General features: G+C 43.1%; 2 protein-coding genes across 2 annotated transcripts in view; one reads left to right on the forward strand and one right to left on the reverse strand.

Moving 5' to 3' along the window:
- The window catches only part of mvp (major vault protein), a 204,868-nt gene that overhangs the window by 54,363 nt on the left and 132,085 nt on the right, over positions 1-18,420 (reverse strand). The window lies entirely within an intron of this gene.
- Positions 1-18,420, forward strand: part of doc2a (double C2-like domains, alpha) — a 56,182-nt gene that overhangs the window by 4,504 nt on the left and 33,258 nt on the right. Inside the window, exons 2-3 of the mRNA XM_085783359.1 lie at positions 7,955-8,302; positions 13,303-13,382. Coding sequence (XP_085639485.1) covers positions 7,960-8,302; positions 13,303-13,382 — 423 coding nt within the window. The 5' untranslated portion in view covers positions 7,955-7,959. The remainder of the gene's footprint in view (positions 1-7,954; positions 8,303-13,302; positions 13,383-18,420) is intronic.

The raw sequence follows: 18,420 nt of genomic DNA on the forward strand, positions 1-18,420 counted from the left end.
CTGCTCCGCCGTTCTAAAAATAGCTTGCACCGACAATTAAAGGTAACAAACCTACTGCTATGACTATAGGGATTCAGTATTAGCTCTGTCTCTACTGTTCATATCACATTACTCACTGTTGCTTCATATTTATATCTACTGATACTTTTATTGTACAAATAGAGAAAAACTCTGGATGTGATGTGAACCTGAGTTTTTACCTGGGGTTTTTCCCAGCATGCACTGGGGTAGGGCAGCAGGTTGGTGATGGCAGGAACTCATTTCCCAGTGTTATATTCCTTGCCGTCCTGCTTCGCTCTCTGTCCTCACTGTGGTCGTGTCCCACAGATAATTAACCACATGTGTCACAGCAACAACAGCAACGAAAGCAACAACAACAACAAAAACCCATAATCCAATTTAATTTTCCATCCAAAATGTTCTCTCTGCTTCTTCTCTGTGGGATTTAAAACGCTGCGCTCCCTGAAGCAGCAGCACATTATAATTCATCCCCAGCAACGGCTGCATGTAAATCAATACAGGCCGAGTGCTGCTGACACAGAGCTGATGTTGGCGGCTGTTGTGAGCAGAATGAGAGCGGATGAGGCAACAGCACAGAAAGACTCACAGGAGAAATCACTGCTCCTCTTCTTCCTCTTCTTCCTCCTCTTCTTCCTCTTCTTCTTCACTTCCCTCCGTCCGTTATTACCCTGTGGTGACGGTGGATGAACTAAACTCACTCAGAGAGTCTGCGTTAAGCTGATGGAGCAGGATTTCTATTAGCAGTGGGAAAACTAACTTTGAGCAGCTCTGTTGGTCGAAGAGTTTTTTTAAGCCTCTTTTTTTGTTGTTTTGTCCAGTGTTTCCAGCATGCAACATATTTGTCACAATATAGCTACTACAGTGGTGTTGGTGTTGTATCATTTTTTGTAGTGAGTAGGCTATATTGGTTTTTAGTTGGGTAAACTGTTCATACTTGTATCACTGGTCAAGGACCCAAAATTTACACAAATTAGACCACGGACCCCCATTGGACAAAACTTTGAAGCAAATGCCAGAAATACACAAAAAATCAATGTACGTTTAAACTAGGCGTACATTTTTGTATGTATGGTACAATTTCTCCCAAAAAGTTTAAACATTAAAAAAAAAAAAAGTTTAAGATTTTTTAGAAAAAAGTGGTAAAATTTCTAAATAGTAAAAAGTTGTTTTTTTTTAAATAGTAAAATTTCTCAAAAGAATTCTAGAAAAAGTGGTATGATTTCGCAAAAAAAATGTGGTCAATTTTCTCAAAAAAAGTGGTAAAATTTCGCAAAGAATTATAGAAAATGTGGCAAAATTTCTCTCTCTCAAAAAAGGGGCAAACAATAATACAAAAAGGGGTAAAATCTCTTGAAAAAAAAAATGTAAAAAAAAAGTCAAACAATAATTAAAAAAGTGATAAAATTTCAGAAATAAAAAGTTGTGACCTGCACATTCACCACGCTATGAGATAATAACAGGACGTTACCAGACAGAGTTGTTTTAGAGGGAAATGCAGAGACTGCTTGATGAAAAACTGTCCCTGAAGGCAATGTGCATCAGCAGTTTTGCATGAATTTACCTCTAAAACAACCATTGTTTTTCTAACCCAAACCCCCAGTTCTGCTCCAATAAACTCTGACCTGTTCGTTGACACAGTTTGCATTAAAAAGGCTGTTTATTTAAGGTGTCTTATGCTATGTAATGCAATGCAGTGCTGGCGGTTAACCACCACCTGTCAGTCAGTAATCAACAATCAGGTCAGGTGTGAGCCGCCTGACACGAGAGGACACAGACACGAGACGCTGCAGACAGAGATGACAGCAACAAGCCACACAGAGGGAAGAAAGACGGCCGGAGTGAGTGACAGGTGAGATAGGACAGTGGAGAGGAGGAGAGGGGGAGGAGGGGGAGGAGGGAGGAGGGGGAGAGGAGGATGCAGAGGGAGCAGCATTATCATACTCCTCTCTGTGCTTCTCCCACAGCTTAACTCTGCACCACTGAGTTCCACCACTTCTCCCACTGCGTCTGAATATCCGTCTCTCTCTGGACGAGCACCAGATTTCTCTTTCATGTGGGAGAGAGAACGGTTCGGTTGATAAACGCTGCTTCTGCTTCTCCCCTGAATTAAACATGACGCCGACGAAGCAACAGAAGCAGCAGCAGCCAAATCAAACACCCACCCAATAGATATATACATATACCTGCATCGCTGCGGAAAACTGGAGGAGAGACTAGAGCTTCACAGTTATAGTAGCTACAAACCACTGAATGTCCCTGAACGCAACTCAGCCAGATAAAACTAATTCCTTTGGTGCATTCACAGAAGATTTAAAAAGTTCTGACTGTGATGAATATTACATTATGAAAGAGTTTCAGAGGTTTAGAGTCGGTTTTACAGGATCATCGCCACATTTACAGCAGAGGAGATTAGAATAATAAGAAGATTCAAAGATAAATCGATGTTTTAAAATGTTTTCAACAAGTTTACAGCTTCTTTCATTGTTGCTTTTCTTTTTAAAATAAGACCTATCAACCTATGTTGTTTCTGTTGAAAGTTTCATTTTCTTTATAAAATCAAAACACCAGACACAACATGTTGTTTATCTCTCTACTTGATTTATTTGTAATGATTTGTCACTATATCATTATCACATAAACATCCTCTAGAAGAGATAATATACAAAAATACGTTTACAACAACTACAGGGAGATTTGTGATGGAAAACATCTTTACAAGTTTATTAAAGCAGTGAACATAAAGTTTTATTCTTTCTAAATCTTTTATCAATATTAGTTCACACATACACAACTAATGCACATTAGAATAAACAGTCTAGGCAAAGATCCAGCATTAATCTGATGGAAAAGAGAGAGGGAGAAACTGAAGATGAAAGAAGAAAAAACAAAGATGAAAACCAGACAGAAATGAGAAATCAGCATGAACACAGATCAAAGTGTTTTATTGATGTTGTTCATACAGAGGATTAAAACTAAAAACTAAAAACACACCTGGAACAACAAATATCTAATTAGATGAATAAGTTAAACCTCCAGATCAGCGTGTGGACGTAGAGATTCACATCCTGGGAAACTCGACTCAGACTGATGAACCCAACACATATTCTCACTGGTCTCTTACCATCCCATATTAACTCTTCAGTATCTTTTAATGCAAGTCTCTATCGTATGTGTTCAAAGGACTGGCTCACGCTGCAGGTTCCCTCTGTTAACACTGGATTTGGAAAGTCCAGTTTTTCTTACTGTTGCACCTGCAACCTGCAACAATCTGCAGAACCATCTGAAACTCACCATGCTTTATCATTAGGGCAATCTAAATCTGTAACTGCATCTCATTTTACCTCCAACTGCTCCTGTTTTCTGTTTTCTATTTATCTTTGTCACTTTTACTTTTTGGTATTTTGGATTTTGGATTTGCTTGTATGTCTCAAACGTTTTGTGTTATGTCTTGTCCTCAAATGTTTTGTGTTTTGTCTCGGCTATGAGGTTGCTCCTCAATATATTTCCGAGTTTAAATAAAGGTTTAAACAAAATTAAAATATATAATATTCAGTCGTATAAATCAATATATGTACATTAAGTATGTTTTCATTAACTGAACCTAAAACCTCCGTCCACTCAGCCAGGAGTCGTTAAAGAAACAGGAAGGACTGAATGGAAAGAGTTTTTACATCTGAAACATCCACAACTCAAAGACCCATAATTCAGCAGCTCTGCTCTGATTGGTCGATACTGTGTCAGAACAACAGACTGTGTGTTATTGTCTCTGCAGCACCGGTGTGGTCGTTAATGTTCCCTCTCTCCTGCTTCCAGCCAACTGTTGCTGCAGTCGTTTATTTTCTTTACTAGAACCCGAGGACTCAGGAACATGAATCAGCTTCTTCTCCAGAGCCGATCGCTCACGTACCAACACACTCATTAAAGGACAATTCCAGGCGAATTCAACTCGGGGGTGTATTTTCCTATCATTTTAGGTCTAAAAGAAGGAATGTGAAGATTTTCAGTTTAATGTCTCCTGTTTTGCGGTAGCTGTGTCTGTCCCTGCATCGCCACGGCAGCAATGAATGGGAGTGGATGTAAGTTCTGCTGTTTAGGCTGTTTACAGCCCTCAAAGCCGCAATGTTTTTCCACAGACAGCGTCAGATGGAGACTCAAACATGCACCCAGAAGTTTATTTACTTCAAGCAAGCCGACATGTTTGTAAAACTAGATCTAATTCAAAGTCTCCCGGAGTCTCGCGCGAGACCCAGTTGCCATGCTGGTGTATTCAGGTGCAGTCGGAGCTACCGCTTGTGTCATAAACACAGGAATATCAACTCTTGACTTGCTTCAAGTGTACATTTTTTCCACAGACAGCGTCAGGTGGCCACTCAAACATGCGCAGAGAAGTTTTTTTTTTTACTTGAAGCAAGTAAAGAGTTGATTCCTGTGTTTATGACACAAATGGTAGCTTTCCCACTGCACCTGAACACACCGCGCACGGCAACTGGGTCTCGCGCGAGACTCCGGGAGACTTTGAATTAGATCTAGTTTTACAAACATGTCGGCTTGCTTGAAGTAAATAAACTTCTGGCTGCATGTTTGAGTCTCCATCTGACGCTGTCTGTGGCTTTGAGGGATGGAAACAGCCTAAACAGCAGAACTTCAATCCGCTCCCATTCATCGCTGCCGTGGCGACGCAGGGACAGACACAACTACCACAAAACAGGAGACATTAAACTGAAAATCGTCAGATTCCTTCTTTTAGACCTAAAATGATAGGAAAATACACCCCTGAGTTGAATTCGCCTGGAATTGTCCTTTAAGTTTGTGCAAAGTATGAAACCGGCGAGTTCCCCAGACGGTCGATGAGCAGAACAGAAGTGATTGATGGTTTGGGTTTCTGCCTCCGCTGGTCCAGCTCGGTGCCTGGTGTATTTGGGTTCGATCCCCACATTTTTCCGAATATTGCGAACTTGACATTGTTAAATCCATTTTTCACAACTCAGAGCTTGTTTTCTCCGAGTTAAGAGTTGTCTCGGACGCAACGAAAGAGAAAAAAATCACACCCTTCAGCCTGGTCCGCCACTTTATTGTGTCCCCAGAAACACTCTGATGAAGTTGTTTCAGACTTAGATAAACATTTTGTCAAATTGGCCCATTGCCATAATCCCTATAGTCATAGCAGTAGGTTCGTTACCTTTAATTGTCGGTGCAAGCTGTTTTTAGAGCGGCGGAGCAGAGCCGTGAGCTGCTCAGAGCTACGCTATGGAGACTCATTATGGGATTTCTTGGTTTCCCTCATCAAACTCATCAAATAGATAGATAGATAGATAGATAGATAGATAGATAGATAGATAGATAGATAGATAGATAGATAGATAGATAGATAGATAGATAGATGTTGTTAAACTGAGAGGAGTTGTATCTTGCAATGTTTATATTTTCTGTCTGGACACAGTGAAGCTGTTTTACATCACCCTGCTCTGTCTGTGTGTGTGTGTGTGTGTGTGTGTGTGTGTGTGTGTGTGTGTGTGTGTGTGTGTGTGTGTGTGTGTGTGTGTGTGTGTGTGTGTGTGTGTATTTTGTTGTGCCCACACACCTTTAAAGCTGCTGTGTTGTGGTGGTTAAACAGTCTGATGGTTTCTTTAGTTTCACACTGCGACAAAGCTGCTTTCTCTTTCTCTTTCTCTCTCTCTCTAATATTCAATTTCTTATTTTCCACGGGTCTCACACTCACACATAAACGCTGCTCATTAGATCCGTGTCTGTCGGTGACATGCGGCGGCTGCCGAAGACGCCGTCGGGGCTAAATTGTGTCGGACCTGGTAAATAGGCCCAGAAATAGCTCGGTGTTTCTGTCAGGGTCTGAAATCGAACGGTGGAGTCAGAGCAGCACAGATGATGAGGACCAACTGTTGCTGAGCTGCTCTGCAGACATGAGGCTGAGAGCTGTGAAGAGTCTGTCAGCTCAGAGGCTCATGGTCAGAGTCTATCTTTAACTTGTCCACTCAGAAACCGAAAAACGGTGACGAGCAGCGTCTGTGGATCAGAGACGTCTCATTCATGTGAGAGACAGAGAGAGAGAGAGAGAAGACTTTAAATGATGGAGATGACACAGCAGAAATCACCTGCATCCACACTGACACATTAAAACACTGGTTTCTATTCAAACTCCTTCAGTATAAAGGTAGATGTTTGTATTAAAGCTCCATACAGTATAAAGGTAGATGTTTGTGTTAAAGCTCCATACAGTATAAAGGTAGATGTTTGTGTTAAAGCTCCATACAGTATAAAGGTAGATGTTTGTGTTAAAGCTCCATACAGTATAAAGGTAGATGTTTGTGTTAAAGCTCCATACAGTATAAAGGTAGATGTTTGTGTTAAAGCTCCATACAGTATAAAGGTAGATGTTTGTGTTAAAGCTCCATACAGTATAAAGGTAGATGTTTGTGTTAGAGCTCCATACAGTATAAAGGTAGATGTCCATGTGTACTGTGATTATAAAGCAGCTCTAGGTTCTATATTAATACTGTGAAAGTATCAAAGCCTCAGTCCACAGAGAAATGCACACAGCCTGTATTCAGAAACTGAGCCTTAAAACCAGCCGTCAGGACTTCCTGTCACTTTGTGATGTCACAACTAAGCAGTCACTGTAATAAGGTCATTACTGATTGAATCTTTGGAGGATCTCACAACGAATTTTTCGCAACGTAAGTCGAAAAACTGCGCAAAATTTTGCATGTTAGTCAATGGGACGGGCGGAAAAAAAAAGTGCGAAAAAGACCAATCATTGGAGTTTAACAAACGTCTACTGCTCAGGCATACTTTCACCTAGAGACTTCATTTAAACTTTAAACAGTAGACACAAGTCTTGTGTATTGGCGTATTACTCCACGTTTTGATAGGTCATATAGTTTTTGATCAATCCCTGATCAATGACCATGATCATTTTTGGAGAAATTAGGAGATTATAATGGTTGTGTATTGCACGGAATGTTCGTGTCAGAGTGCGTGACATCATCGCTTAGAGTGTGAGAGAACCCAGAAAAACTCCAGATTTTTTCTCTTTCCACACTCGGCCCGGCCACAATTTACACTCTACACACATGATTTTTTCCTAAGTTGTAGACAAACTTGTTCTGTCTCACACCATGTGCTCAAAATATCAGAGAGACTTACAGAATTTGAATTGTCAGCCTCTAAGTGCGGCCACGTCTGTCTCTGCTCCTCATTGACTCCAATACAAAGATTTTCTGAGAGTAGCAGAATGGACCCCTGTTTTAAAATTGCCAGTGTCTCCAAAATATTTACTGTAGAAACACCAAATCATACCAAATTTTTCAGGAAGTCCTTACAGCACCGTTGATCTGTGTTTTGTTCTGATAGGAGTTACCGTTTTGTCACAGTAAGCCTAAATGCGAGACCAGTGCAGAGGCAGAAAATCGCTCTTTTTCTCCCATTTCTGTCTGTCTCAGCCGGCGGGGGCCCCTATCGCCGTGGTAACCTCTTTGATCCTCAGGCCAGAGCTCGTTAACTTCATAAACAATCCACCTGGCGCTCGTTTAAATGTTTATAAACACAGACAAAGCTAAATCAGACTGACACAGGATGCAGCTACTAACTAACTATGTGTCAAGTCAGTCACACACACACACACACACACACACACACACACACACACACACACACACACACACACACACACACACACACAGTTAACCTAATGTGGTTACAGCTCCTCCATATCAGTGCTTATAGAAAGATGATCATGTGTCTGTCTGATCAGCTCTGTCTTGACCTTAAGATCGTGGGTTTGATTCCCATGTTGACAGAGATGGTAAAACCGGCCGTAGCTCCCGTGGCACATTCAAAATTTCCCAGAGGAAATTCTGTTGTTTATATTGTTGTTGTTTATGTTTACGTTGTTGTTGTTGTTGTTGTTTCCCCTCAGACTCTATGACGGTGCGGAGAGGAAAGAAGCTCAGCATCTCCATCCAGGAACACATGGCCATAGACGTCTGCCCCGGACCCATCAGACCCATCCGACAGATCTCCGCCTACTTCCCCCGCCTGTCCCCCACCTCCCCCACCCCCGTCTCCCCCAACCCCGCCTCCTCCCCCCTGAGCCTCAGCCCCGGCCCCGGCCTCAGCCCCGGTCCCGTGGCCTCGGCGATGGGCGGGGCTCACCTGCTGTCCCCGCTGCTGGCCCACGGCCGGCCCGGCGCCGCCGCCTCGCTGTCTCTGACCAGCAGCGTGGACACGTCGGTGGAGATCAACAGCTCCGACAGCGACGACTGCAGTGAGTCTCGCTGGTGGCATGTGTCTGTCTGTCTGTGTGTCTGTCTGTGTGTCTGTGTCTGTCTGTCTGTCTGTGTCTGTGTGTCTGTCTGTGTGTGTCTGTGTGTCTGTCTGTGTGTGTCTGTGTGTGTGTGTTGTGCATCTGTACACATCTGCAGAGTTGGACTGAGGCTGCAGCAGATGTGACCTGTGGCCAGGGTTTGAAATTACGTAACTCTCCAAAACCAACAAGTTGCTTCACTATTGTATTTCTATACTGTTGTATTTAGTTATATCACAGTCATCTTGTTCTTCTCAATCAATTGTGCATGAAGCAGATCAGATTAAAATATATAAACTATTTATTAAAAGAGGGAGAGTCACGGCCGCCACAGACTTGTTAATTAATGGGAAACCCTGGATGCACTGGTTGATAAGTTTTGTTTTTACCGCGCATCACTGGCATGCATATGTGCTTGTGTGAGAGCGCTATGGGAGATGAATGAACAGAACAATGTTGCATTGAGAGAAAAAATAGCGGAATCACTTTGTGGCGCTTGGTCTTGATTCTGCGCCACACATTGGTCTATGTGAGGTGTGTTGCCAACATCACCACAGACCTCTGCCGTCTTTTACGTGAGCCGATCCCCGCCCTGGCGACGCAACGCAAAATCCTCCAAGGATCAAACATCACAGCTCTCTCTGTTCAGAACGGCTGCTTTCAGTGTCTGTCCCTTTAACTCATTGAGTGCCAACCACGTAATTTCTCGTTTTTCGTTCCCATGCGTTGAGTGCCAAAAACGAGATTTTTCGTTTTTTGCTTTTTTTTTAATTATGAAAATAGACACTTTAATACACATTATATGTAAATTTGGGGACTCTACGACGAGGAGAACTGAAATAGATGACGATCAAAGTCACATGACAGCTCATGATCTGGAAGTTTTTTATCATAACTCAGCTTCTGCAAACGGAGTTCTGCATGCAGATGCAGCGCAGATGCAGCAGCTGCCGACAGTTCCCGAGCCGCTGTGGCCGACAGACCCTCACGTTCCGCGGCGAGAGGCTGTGACACGGCACGGTGCGTCTGTGTTATTGTTGTTTAGTGGCGCCCCCCCCGCCCCCGATGGTGGTTTTGTGAATAGAACAACAATTGTTGTATATATTTATCTTACACGAGCCCTTTGATCCAGAAATGCGAGTGTCAGAAGAGCGACAGACACAAACAGAGCACCTTTCATAAAAGATGCTGTATCTCCTTTTCTAGAAAAAAAGGAGGGATTTTGGTGAAACCCAGCCATGTTTAGCTTGACTTTTCTCAGGAAAAGAAACAAACGGTTTGTGGCCATTTGAAGCATAAAGTTAAACCTTTCAATTGAGCTACAGTATGTGTTGGTGGCAATAATATAGAATACACTATGGCTCTACATAAAAAGTCAAAAATGGTCTAAATTGCCGGTACACTTGACTAAAACTTTGGAAAGGAGCGCGGCACTCAATGAGTTAAATGCAAAGGGGTGGGATTATGCAAATTAGGAAACTAATGACATCTTGACACCTGAGGGAACAGCTGGTGAAACCCCATGGATTCATTCACCACATCAAAGATTTATTTAGTCATTTCTCACATTTTAGGGGCTGGAAATATGTTAAAGAGCCTTCAGAGAGTGAGATTTCCATACTACATCCCCTTTTGGGCCTTTGCTCGATCCCGTCATCATCACTACGACCACTAGAGGTCGCCTGGCAACAAAGTCTGACTTTGGGGTCATGAAGCTGCTGCACAGTTGTGAATCTTTATCACTCAGAAAACTTCAGACAACATCTTCATCAGGTTGACGACACCTGTTGGTGGACAGTGGAGATGAGAGCAGATGTTTTCTCCAGATGTTTGTGTGTGTGTGTGTGTGTGTGTGTGTGTGCTGGTCTCTCAGGTTGATGAGTTCGGCCTCTAACAGAGTAAACAGACTTAACGCTGCTGCTGCTGCTGCGACTCCGTCTGATGACCGGCGCTCGGCTCAGAGGAGCAGCTCATGAATGATTCACGTCTTTATGTTGAAACCACATGAAAGATGCAGCAACACATCTGTATGTACGTGTTTGTTGGTGTGTGTGTGTGTGTGTGTGTGTTGGCAGCCGGGACGTTTCCAGCGGTGGCGCTCCGAGGCTCCGAGGCTCCGGTGTGTGTGTGTGTGACAGTGACGGCGTTTGATGCTGCAGATGAAACGGGCCTGAGCCCTCAGAGTGAGAGACGGAGACTCGTCGTCCCTCCTCCTCCATCGTCTCTCCGTCGCTCTGAAGGACGGACGGCGATGACTGAGCGAGCGGGGCCGAACGCCGCTGGTCTCAGAGCAGCGCCGGCTTTCAGGCCTCTGAATCACTGAGTCACATCGGCTGTAAAACGGAGACTAATTAGAGGATTTCACCGTTTTAATTTCCTCATTAACGGGTTTCCATTGTGACATGTGTTTTCCAGCGGCTCGGTCGCTGACGAGCTTTTTGTGTGTTTTAATAAGGAGTCGTCAGGAGGCGTCGGAGCCAGCGGGCGGAGCGGCGGCGCTCTGACAGTTCGTCTGTGTAACTAAACCTCAGCTTTGATCCCACATAAAAGACACTTGGAGTAACAAAGGAGGGTTTTGATGAGAGCTGCTCCTTTTGTGCACAAATGAGTCCTTCAGAGATTTCACCCACAGGCTCAGATTTCATCAGCAGCGCCGCCGCTTTCAGGGCAGAGGACGGAAGGGCGGCAGGAAGTCAGAGAGGAAGTAGAACCATGAGATTTTAAAGAGTTAAAGGGACAACAAGGAGTTTTGTAAAAGCAAAGTGTTTTCTCACTACATTTATGAGCCTCCGCACCGTGAAATTCTTTGACCGGCGCAAGACAGACTCATGTTTTCATTCATCAAGAATTAAAGTCAGAGGTTGGAAGACGATCACATACCGTCGTAGTTCCCACCATAAACGGAGATTCGGCGGCGTTATTCTCATGACTCGCCACGAAACCGAAAGTAAAGAAATGCTGGTCGAGACAAAACGATATATTTATTGAAAATGGGCCCATTAACAAGTGGTAACGTAGATTCATCCACATTAATGTGAGACCTTTTTATAACCAAATAGAAACTCCTTGTTGTCCCTTTAAGAAGCAGAGTTCCTCTCTCTCTTTCTGCTGTTGGATGATTGTTTCATAGACGACCTCTGACCTCTGAGGGCAACATTTGACTGACACTCGAACATATTATATATTACATGTCTTCAGAGAGATGTCACATCACATATAAACATCCTCTGATATATGAAGAGATACGTTTATAACATCAACAAAAAACGTATTTGCAGATGTAACATATAAACAAACACAGAGCGACAGCAAAATATTTCATGGGATGTACCTTTCGTTTAGATGGCGACAGCGTTTTGGGGGCTTGAAAACGCAAGGAAAAACATCTACAAAAAATCCTTCATCCCCTCTGCAATTACCATCCTGGACAATAAAAAATGAACACTCTGCTGCTTTTAACAGCCCCCCCCTCCTCTTTTTAGCATGATTGCACAACAGTTTTGTTTTTAATGTTTGGCAATAAAGCTTATCTATCTATCTATCTATCTATCTATCTATCTATCTATCTATCTATCTATCTATCTATCTATCTATCTATCTATCTATCTATCTATCTATCTATCTATCTATCTATCTATCTATCTATCTATCTATCTATCTATCTATCTATCTACCTACCTATCTACCTACCTACCTATCTATTTGATGAGTTGGTTGAAAAAATTCCAAACGGCCGGAGCGTTTTCTTCTCTGATCGCAGAATCATAGGCGGAGCAGCCAGACTCTCTTTCTTCTTTGGAGGAGGGTCTGGCAAGCGAGACTAGGCGTGCATACAACACTGAATTCCACAGACTTGCGTCGGGGTCATTCCTATGTTCCCACAGTTCCCTCAGCCCTATGTTCCCACATTTCTAACTTTTGTTGTCACTGAAAATTAGGCTCTATGTTCCCACAGCCCTTTGGTCCCACCATTGGTTGTGTTTAGGCAATGAAGAAAGGAGTTGATTAAGTTTAGTAAAAAGACCCGGTAGAGGCTAGACAGGCCAGATAGAGAGAGTCCAGATAGGTAGAGAGAGTCCAGAGGGAACATAGGGCCTAATTTTGAGAAAAATCTTAGAACTGTGGGAACATAGGGCTGTGGGAACATAGGGCTGTGGGAACATAAGGCTGTGGGAACATAGGCATGGACCCCTTGCTTCACCGTATGCACGCAGATTTCCACTCCAAAAACGCTCGTCTAAACGCAGAATAAAAAGTGAGAACGCAACAACGCCACTTCTGTGTTTTCTGTTCAGATGGTTTCCGTGTGAACGTAGCCTCAGACCGACACCAGCTCGTCTCTGTGGCCGTTTGTCTGACACGTTGACGACTTGTGACTCATTTGATTGTTCAGTGTGTCTTTGTGTTGCCTGTGTTGTTGTGGTTGTTGTGGTTGTGTTACATCTCCGTCCTGCTGAATGCAGCTGCAGTGGCTCTGGGTTCAGCAGGAGAAACACAATGCGGTGAATAAACAGTGGTTTGTTATTGATGAGCTGCAGCCTAAAATAAAGCAGTAATCCCTGTGAATCACACAAACTGTATCCGTGCTCTTATGTAAGCACCGCGGAGGAGCAGCCGCGCGTTTGTGTGTTTGTTTATTGTGCGTCACTTGTATGATCATGTTCATATGTGTCATATGTATGTATGGTTTGTAACGCACCGTGACGGACGTGTGTTTGCTTTGCTTTAAGAGGATTTCCTGTGTTGACATGTGATGTGTTGTGTGTTGACATTAATACGACAGGTGCTGCTCCACTAAATTGGATTCTCTGCCTCTTCTGTTCTCTCACGTGTTTTCACTTCATCCTCACTCATTCTCTCAGCAGTGTCGTTTCTCTCTGTTTGCTGCTGTGACGGTTGTAAACCATGTTGTTTCTTGGTGTTTTGATAGTAACGGCGTCTCTCTTGTGTTTTTCCCACAGCGGCTCTGGGAACTCTGGAGTTTGAGCTGCGATACGAGCAGAGCTCCAGCGAGCTGCACTGCACCGTGCTCCGGGCCAAGGTAACCGATTCACCGTCCATCAGAGCCACGCACGGCCAAGCTCTGCCTGTAAACAAACAGAGGGAAATATAGTTTATAGAGTAATTAGACTGTCTGGCCCAGGAGTGATGGTTTCTCCTCCCATCATAAATGAAATCTGTTTTCATCCCGTGTGAATGAGAAGGAATTGTTTTTCCTTTATTCCCCCTCGGCCTGTGCTGAGTTATGGATAAAAACCTTAATAGTGTTTCAGCGCAAATTCAGATTTATTGATCTGAGCAGACCTGAGATGTTTTGGACTCCTGTGCAGATTATTGCTGTGAATCTGTTCTGTGAGCTTAAGTGGAAAACAGACTTTTATCTGGTTAATGTGGGGAACACCAGGGCTCAAATGATGATTTAAAACTTATGAGGCTACAGACGATTGGATGCTCACACAGGCAAACTGAGACTGTGGCTGAATATTAGCATCAACGACCTAGCTTGTTTTATTCTTACTTAATTATACTGGATCAACATGGATGCTGATGTTTCAAACGTATGCCAACTAAGTCAAGCTAGTTCTTACTTTAAACTTTCAGATGCAGTTTCTAGCTTAAAAGTTGAATAATACATCCACAGGGCATTTAGAGGGGTACATAATACTTAAATTATATATAGTCTATTTAGTCTACCGATTAATTATTTTAAAAAATTTTGACGGATTCGACAGTGACTTCCTGTTTACCTCGTGCCAGCTAGTAGCCGTCACAAAACGCATTTGTTTTCAGTGAAGCCTTTAATAATCAATCGGTGGATCGATGGATTATCATACACGGTGTTATGATGTGTGTATTTGTCTAGTTGTATTTGTCATAAACAAGAGATTACAGTTTACCGGGCGCTTGTGTTGCGGACTTATCAAATGCACAATCCTACATTCACCACGCTATGAGATAATAACAGAACGTTTCCAGACAGAGTTGTGCAGGGTGAATGTGCAGGTCACAACTTGTCCACCAGAGCGTTGTGGAGTTGTTGGATTGTGTATTTGATGAGTTTGATGAAGGGAAACCAAGAAATCCCATAATGAGCCTCCGTAGCGTAGCTCTGAGCAGCTCACGGCTCTGCTCCACCGTTCTAAAAATAGCTTGCACCGACAATCAAAGGTAACGAACCTACTGCTATGACTATAGGGATTATGGCAATGGGCCAATTTGCCAAAATGTTGAACTATCCCTTTAAGTAATGGAAGCTTCTAACTTAAAGTAACTTAACTAACAGTTGAACGAGCTGATTTCAGAGATAAATATTCTTTGACAGCAGGTGACTGAAGCAGCTGTTTTCTCCTAGAGACATAGTCGACCCCCTGTATAATTCACTCTGTATAAACCACAGGTGGAAGAGATGATGATGATGATGATGATGCAGCACTATCTGTGGCAGGTGGAGGAAGCAGCAGCCATGTTGTCAGCAGACTGTGTGTGTTTGTTTCCTGCTGAGTCCGAGAGGTCGTGGCTCTCATTGACCTGTAAACACTGAGTCTCAGAGCAGGTGTTCGATGTTGTGGGGGGAGATAAGGAGCCTCAGGTGGCTGCAGGTAAACCACTGTTTGGTGTGAAGAGCAGCTGTCGACAGAAAGCACCGCTGAGCAGACACACACACACAGACAGTTGCAGTATGTGTGGTTAACTTTCCTCAGTAAAACATCTTCGTCTCTGCAGAGGGTCCCACCGCCCACCGGTCCAACCTCCACACCTTGACCTCTGAACCTTTGCCCCAGAGTCAAATGACATCCTTCTCAGACAACAATCAATCAAATTCAATCAAATTTTATTTATATAGCACCTTTCAAAGCAAATAGATGCCGTTCAAAGTGCTGAATTGCTGCTGAATTGAACAATATATACTGTATATAGGAGGTAAAACAAGAAAAAGCATGGAGACTAATGCACGAAGATTAAAAACAACAATAAAATAAAATATAGCGATAGAAAATAGATAAAATAGAATAAAATCACTATGAGACTATAGCATAAAAGCCAGATTAAAAAGATGGGTTTTTAGCCTATGTTTAAAAGTGTCAATGTTTGTAACTCCTCTCAGATCCTCCGGCAGGCTGATCCACAGCTTTGGGGCATAGTGGCAAAGACGGCTTAGAAACAAAATGCTTAACTACGAGTCAGTTTCCTGTGGGTTTCTCGTGACTCCGCCCCCGTTAGGAGACCGAGAGACCGTGACTCCGCCCCCTTTAGGAGACCGGCAGACCATGACTCCGCCCCCTTTAGGAGACCGAGAGACCGTGACTCCGCCCCCTTTAGGAGACCAGCAGACTGTGACTCCGCCCCCTTTAGGAGACCGGCAGACCATGACTCCGCCCCCTTTAGGAGACCAGCAGACCGTGACTCCGCCCCCTTTAGGAGACCAGCAGCAGCAGCAGGTCTTGAGTCTACTGACTCCAATGGGAGAAGTGAACGTGAGCTCAGATTATGGTCGATTCTTTGGCTCCAGAGTCACTGAAGTAAATATTGGACTCATTTCTCACAAGACACATCTCTTCTGAACATTTTGACAATATTTGACAATTCGTACATTACTGACAACATGAGTCTTCCAAGCCTGGAAGGGAGCAGGATGAGGATAACTTATTTTCCCTGCCCCATAATCATTTCCTTTTGAAATTAAACTAAATGGTCTGCCAAATTACCTCGTTTTAGGTGCTTTTCCATCACAGCTGAGTTCTTCATAGTTCCTCCTCAGCGGGGGTGGGGTCGTCATATCACAGTGGTAGTCACCACATCGTCTCTCTTTTTTCTCTCATCTCATCAGCTCCAAACTCACTCATCTGCACCTCAATCACGGACCACAGCGTGGTTTTCCACACAGCATCATTTAACTCACATGAAAGAATAACACCAGTCTCAGCACAGATCAGTGGGCGCTGTTGTTGGTGTGTTGTTAAATTTAGCGGGTTTGGGGGCAGTGTTTAGCTCAGTTGGTAGAGCATAGGGGTGGGAGAAAAAATCGATTCACATAAGTATCGCAATATTTTTTTTTCAAAAATCGATTTTTTTTTTGTGCAATGTGCATTTGTTCGCCTTTATTTTTTTTTACATACAGCGAGTCCAGGTTTTGAAAAAGGGTTTAAGTTCACTTTATAATGGAGTATGTTAATTTATAGGCTCCTACAGTATTTGTGTACAGATAAATGTTAAAATGTAGCAGTTTATCTCAGTCTATATCTCATTTTGTCAGAAAGGTTTCAGAAGCCTGACAAAAAAATCGAGAAAATTGGCAATATCGTAGAATCGCAATTTAAAATCAAATCAGCATCCAAAAAATCGTAGAAGAATCGAATCGGGAGAAAAGCGTATCGTCCCAGCCCTAGTATAGAGCACCCGCCCCATGTCATCCCCACCTTCTCTGTCTCCCATTTCCTGTCTCTCTCTCAACTCTCCTATCCATTAACGGCGAAAAAGCCCCCCCAAAAAATACTTTAAGTTTAGCGGGTTTGATTCTCGTATTGGACGTTGCGGTCACGACTCTTCCACTCTTCCGTGACTACGCTCCGGCCAATCAGTGGAAGGCAGTCGGCTGATGTCACGTTTAGTATCGTTTCGGCTCGCTTGGAACCAGGGCTGAGGTGTCACCAAAAAGTACCAGTTCCAGGTACTAGTGGAAAAGCAAAAAAAAACAAGTAGAGCCGCGCCGTGCCGTGCTAGTGCACTGCAAAAAATCAGGCCATCATTGTAAATAAGAACATGTTCTTAATTGATTTCGCCTGGTTAAATAAAGGTTAAATAAAAAAAAAAAAAATAAAAAAAATATCTTACCAAGAATATTTGTCTTATTTTTAGTCAAAATGTCATTTCTAGTCAAAACAAATCTCATTATACTTAAAATAAGACTCATCACAATCAAAAGCAGCTTGTTTTTAGACACTTTTTACTTCCTTCAAGCATATTTTCACTTAAAATAACCTGATAGTGGAGCAAGTTTTTCTTTCTTATTACAAGCACAAAAAACTTGCTTTCACTGGCAGATTTTTCTACTTATTTCAAGTGAAAATGTGTTTGAAACAAGTGAAAATGATCTAAAAACAAGTTAATTTTTAAGGTGATGAGTCTTATTTTAAGTAGAAAGGGATTGTTTTGACTAGAAAAGAGACATTTTGACAAGAAATGAGACAAATAGTCTCGGAAAGATTTTGAGTTTTTGCAGTGTGGAAAAGTGGCAGAAGTCTGAACCATTTCATATCATTGGTGCAGCTTGTAGTGAGCCATCTTGGCAGTAGTAGAGGATCGTTGCCGACAGTAACGGTTGATGTTGGATGTGGAGCCCGAGGCGTTTCTGCTGAAGCAGCGGGAGGAGGAGGTGGTGAGGACAGTGAGGGCTTCAAGTTGTGATGATGAAGATGATGAAGAGAAGAGAGCATCCGGTCCCAGTGAGACCATCAGGCCTCAGTCCTGCTGCGTCTCTTCATATACTCTACATGTGGAGTGAAGGTTTATAACCTGTTAGAGAACATCCCATCATCACAGAGCAGCAGCAGCAGCAGCCTGACACAAACACAAGTCAGCTTTAAATTGCTTCATTATCTCGGGGATGGGAGATGATCAGAGCACCTGCTGTCTCCCAGCTTTGTCTCCGTCCTCTCCTCCAGCGTTTCTTCATTCAAGTACCTACTTGAATCTCAATGATTTCCCTCCCGGCATCGACCGGTTGCCGCGGCTGCGTGAGACAGGAGCGGGTTCAGATGGAGGCAGGAGGATTAACTCAGCGCCGCCTGTTATGGAGATGAAGGAGCTCAGATTTAGTTAACGCCGTGAAAGAGAAGAAACATTAAAGCTGCTGTTAGTGAACATATGAAACGCTCTGCGCTCGTATCACAGACTGTGAAGCTGTTTCAGGTGATTGATGCTGTTTCACTACAGGAAGTCAGTGTTACGGAGGTTTAACTTTAGCACTCACAGTTTAGTTTACCAATGTAAAGTTATAGTTTGGATCTGTGTTGGCTAGTTTAGCTTTCGCCTTAGCCGGTTTATAGTTGTGACAAAGATCCTCTACTATGACAAGATGG

This window comes from Trachurus japonicus, chromosome 8 (genome assembly GCF_045865225.1).
Source record: "Trachurus japonicus isolate A0001 chromosome 8, Traja_1.0".
Classification (NCBI taxonomy): domain Eukaryota; kingdom Metazoa; phylum Chordata; class Actinopteri; order Carangiformes; family Carangidae; genus Trachurus; species Trachurus japonicus.